Below are 4,770 nucleotides of genomic sequence, written 5' to 3'. Positions count from 1 at the left end.
AATTGAGCCATTTCACAAATTGAATTTTTGTACTCTTGTCTAGGTCCTACAATTCTAGTCCCAAACGAAACAAAGCTTGTCATTGGGCTTTTTGGTACTAGATAAACAGATTTTTATTTATTTATGAGTGTTAACACACTGAACTTGCGATGTTCTGAACTGTACTAAAGGGTTAACTCAAATAAAACCACAATAGTATTGTACTAAGACAAGACGTGTATTAAGTTGTTCTAAAATGGACTCTGTAGTCACCCATATATGTATGGGCCAAAAAATACTTCACTTGCGCGAGTTAATAACGTACAGCGCCATCTGTTGGTGGCGTTTTGAACTTAATACATAAACACTCTTAAACATACCGCCCCCTTAGGCCATTTAATTGCAGGAATGGCCTACAAAACTTAATGAACTAAACATTGAGTTGGTACTTAACTAATGTCTTAACTTAAATAACATAGTACTTAATTGTACTTAATAAAATAACATTTTTAACAATACAAACTTAGTTTGCTATAGGCAGAATACAAAGTTTTGAGGTAGGTCTTTTTATGACGGATGACTTAGTGCGCAAGGTGACCACACGTGATATGTTATCATTACCTGGATGCTTCTCTAAAATGCGCCCTAAAAGCCACCTACTAGGAGGCAAATCGTCTTCCTTTATTAAAACAATTTGACCGATCTCTGGCTCTGGAGTGTGAGATCTCCATTTATATCGATTTAACATTGATGCCAAATATTCCTGAGACCAACGTCTCCAAAAGGTTTGAACTGATCTCTGTATTAACTGCCAACGACTTAAAGAGCTTAATGATGAGGTTTCGTAATTGGGCTCTGGTACTGTCAAGAGTGACTCTCCAATTAAAAAGTGTCCTGGAGTTAGTGGAAGTGGTTCACTAGGATCGTCACTATGAATGACACTTATCGGACGTGAATTCAAACATGCTTCCACCTGAGACAAGAGAGTGCTTAATTCCTCGAAAGTTAAAGTTTGGTCTCCAATTACGCGTTTGAGGTGAAATTTAGTAGATTTCACTCCAGCCTCCCAGATACCTCCGAAATTGGGGGCATGGGGGGGAATGAAATGCCACGTAGTGCCATTCATTTCAAGATTTTGTACAATGTGTTCTTGGATGGAACTTAATTGCTGCAACTCTTTGCTTGCTCCTACAAACGTCGTACCGTTATCGCTCCAAATGTCGGTACAATGTCCTCGACGAGCAGTGAATCGCTTGAACGCTGCAAGAAAAGCTTGAGAGGTCATATCACTCACCAGCTCGAGATGAATAGCGCGCGTACTCATGCATACAAACAATGAGATGTATCCTTTATAAGAGCGATGACCTCTACCCTTGGATGTCCTTATATTGATGGGTCCAGCATAATCTAAACCACTGTGAAGAAATGGTCTAGCTGGCGTGCATCTTACTGAAGGCAATGAGCCCATAAATTGAGCCTTGGTCTGAGCCTTTTGTTTAGCACAGATCACACATGCATGAACGTGCTGTCTCACAATTGTTCTGACTGAAATTATCCAGTAAGCAGACCGCAGATAATTTATCATTAACTGGGGACCGCCGTGCAACGTTCTTTCATGTGCGTCAGCTACTATCAACTTGGTGAGTTGGTGATTCTTTGGCAAAATTATTGGATGCTTAAAGTTCTCATCTCCTTGTGCTTTTTGCAATCTACCTGTGACTCTGATGATCTTGTTGTCGTCTAAATATGGACATAGTGATCTCAATGAACTTAACTTGTGTTCCGAATTTCCAACCAACAATTGAGCATATTCAGATGGAAATGATTCTCTTTGAGCTTGTCTAATACAGCACTGTAGAGCTTCATCAATTTCATCCTTGCGTAAATATGTGGATCTTGTTCGTCTTATGAACCTTCTACAGTATGCTACGACTCTCAGTAATTTCGACAGTGAAGAAAATCTTTTGAAAATCGTATCATCCGGGATGGTTGCCACATAAGTTCTACCGGCTGATTCTTCAAGGGTGCCCTTCAAATCCGTCGCTCTAGGGTAAGTTATTTGTTCTTGAATTATCTGTGGCCCTTTGAACCATAGGCTACTCTCAGCTAAAGGAACCGGCAAAACTCCTCGAGAAGCTAAATCGGCAGGGTTGTGCTTCGTAGAAATATGGCTCCATTGCGATGAGTTCATGTTCGTTAGAATTTCCGAGGTCCTGTTGGCTACATAGGTTTTCCATTTACTGGGGTGAGCATTCAACCATGCAAGAACAATGGTGGAGTCGGTCCAAGCTTTAACCTTGTCCTTGGGAATGTTAAGAACCTTAGCAGTCTCAGTTATCAATCTTGACAACAGAACCGCTCCACATAGCTCCAGCTTTGGGATGCTCACTTGCTTGATAGGCGCTACTCTTGTTTTGGCAGTTAGAAGTGATACATTCACTTGTCCTTGTATGTTGATTGTCCTTAAATAGATAACTGCTGAGTAGGCTGCCTTGGACGCATCGCAAAACCCGTGAAGTTCGACTTGGACGTCATCTGGACAAGTACCAAGCCAACGTGGAATCCTGATTTTTGTTAAATCCAATAATGTTCTTCGGTAAGTGTTCCATTCATCTAATAGTTCGTTAGAAAGCTGTTCGTCCCAACCTACACCAGCTTACCATAAACGCTGAATAAAAATCTTTGCTATGATGATGGTAGGCGCTATCCATCCTAGTGGGTCGAACAGTCTCGCTATATCTCCTATAATTGTTCTTTTTGTTACAGGTGCGGTTGCTGGAGGAAGGATCACCGAGTACTGCAGGAAGTCGTCGTCGCGGTTCCAGGTAAGTCCTAATATTTTTACTGTTTGGTCTAATTTGAGCTTTAGTTCTGTTTCTTGTGTATTACTACTGTCCTTAATTCCTTCTATCACCTCCTCCGTCACTAACCCGTCACTTTCCCTTTCCATCTCCTTGATAGTTTCAACTAACGTTTTATCATTACTGTTCCACTTTTGTAATTTAAATCCGCCCTTTTCTAATATTTTGCTTAACTGATTATAGAGCTCTACACCTTCTTCGGCGCTTGAACAACCAGTCATCAGATCGTCCATATAAAAGCTCTGTAGAATCCTTTCAGCAGCTTGAGGAACTTCTTGGCCTTCGTCCATGGCGATTTGCTGCAACACTCTGACCGCAAGGTAAGGCGCCGATGCTGTTCCAAAAGTAACTGTCAGTAATTCATATTCCTTTATTTGTTTTTCAGGTTCGTCGCGCCACAAGATACGTTGGTACTTCACATCTTCCTCTGCTACTAAAACCTGGCGATACATTTTGACGATGTCCGCTACTAAAGCAATCGGGTGTTCTCTCCATCGCATCACAGTATGGCGAAGGTCCGCTTGTATGGTGGGGCCAATCATAAGAGTATCATTTAATGATACGCCTTTCTTGTTCTTCTCTGAGGCATTAAATACCACTCGAACCTTTGTTGTCGTTTTATCATCTCGTACAACAGCGTGGTGTGGTAAATACGTTGCTTCATTTTCCTTTATGTTCTCATTGGCTGGCCTCATGTGGTCTAAAGTTAGATATTCATTTATTACTTCTGTGTACTTTTCTTTTAGGTGTTTGTCCTTTGCGAATCTTTTTTCCAAAGATCTAAATCTAGCTTCTGCGATATCTCTAGACCCGTGATTCGTGCATTGCGGTTGATCTTCACGAAATGGTAACCTCACAATGTAACGACCTTCGGGTGTTCTCACTGTGGTACTTGTAAAGAAGTCCTCACAGCGTTGTTCTTCTTCGGTTAGGATAGTCCGTTTATCAGGTAGTTGTTCTTCAATTTCCCAAAACTTCCTTAAAATGTCGTCCTCATTTACTTGTGCGTGCATGACAGTTATATTTCTTGAAATGGCCTTAGATTTGTTATTATTTTCTTCAGTTACATTGGCAGTGTCAACTACACCTGAAACGATCCACCCCAATGTGGTGTTCTGCGCGATCAACGATCCCGTTGGACTTCTCATTAACCCTTCTTTCAGAATGTAGCTGTAAACTTCTGCACTAATCAGCAAATCAATCTTACCTGATGCAGTGAACCCAGGATCCGCTAGCGGTAAGTATTGTAAATCTATCCAATTGATTGACTTGATGTGCTTCTCAGGCAAATATGAAGTGATGTTTTTTAACACGAACGCCTTGATAGGTATTTTATGCATAGGATCAAAACGCGACTGTATTGTAAAGTTGACCTCATATTTGGTAGTTACTGATTTATTATCTCCCAATCCTGAAATAACGCCATGAATTGATCTCTTTTTTAATCTCAAAAGCTGCACAGTGGCTTCGGTAATAAAGCACGCCTGAGAGCCTTGATCAAGCAACGCCCGTATAACTTGAAATTCACCTGTTTGTGACTCGGCATTTACTAACGCGGTGGCTAATAAAACCTGCTTAGGCTTTTCCATTGTTGACAGACAAGTCACCAGTGGAGAGACCTCTTCAGATGAACTCTTTTCGTTTACCTTTTCAGATGCTATGTGAAGTAACGAGTGGTGGCGCCTTTTACATATTTTGCAGGTACTGGGGCTTTTACATTCGTAAGCGGTGTGATTACTGCCCAAACAATTAAAACAAATGCGATTTTTAAGAACGAACTCACGTCGTTTTGCACAATCTTGTTTAGCGAACTCTTTACAGAAACATAACTTGTGAACATCTGAGCAGTATTCACATCGCATACCAGAACCATTAGTAGAAAGCAATACCTTGGGCTTGTTCTGAGGACTACTATTTTGTTGGAAAGGTC

The 4,770-nt window shown here is 40.9% G+C and overlaps 1 protein-coding gene across 1 annotated transcript; it reads right to left on the bottom strand.

Annotated features, from left to right (window-relative positions):
- Positions 1–279: 279 nt before the first annotated feature.
- LOC135080214 (uncharacterized) lies at positions 280–4,429 on the bottom strand. Its single transcript, XM_063974897.1, has 3 exons — positions 2,640–4,429; positions 1,007–2,543; positions 280–312 (listed from the first exon to the last, which is right to left on the bottom strand). Exons 1-3 carry the CDS (start codon positions 4,427–4,429, stop codon positions 280–282), a joined length of 3,360 nt encoding a protein of 1,119 aa, XP_063830967.1.
- Between the last annotated feature and the right edge of the window lie 341 nt (positions 4,430–4,770).

Source organism: Ostrinia nubilalis, chromosome 17 (assembly GCF_963855985.1).
Source record: "Ostrinia nubilalis chromosome 17, ilOstNubi1.1, whole genome shotgun sequence".
Taxonomy (NCBI): Eukaryota; Metazoa; Arthropoda; class Insecta; order Lepidoptera; family Crambidae; genus Ostrinia; species Ostrinia nubilalis.
This window is presented reverse-complemented; position numbering and strand designations above follow the sequence as displayed.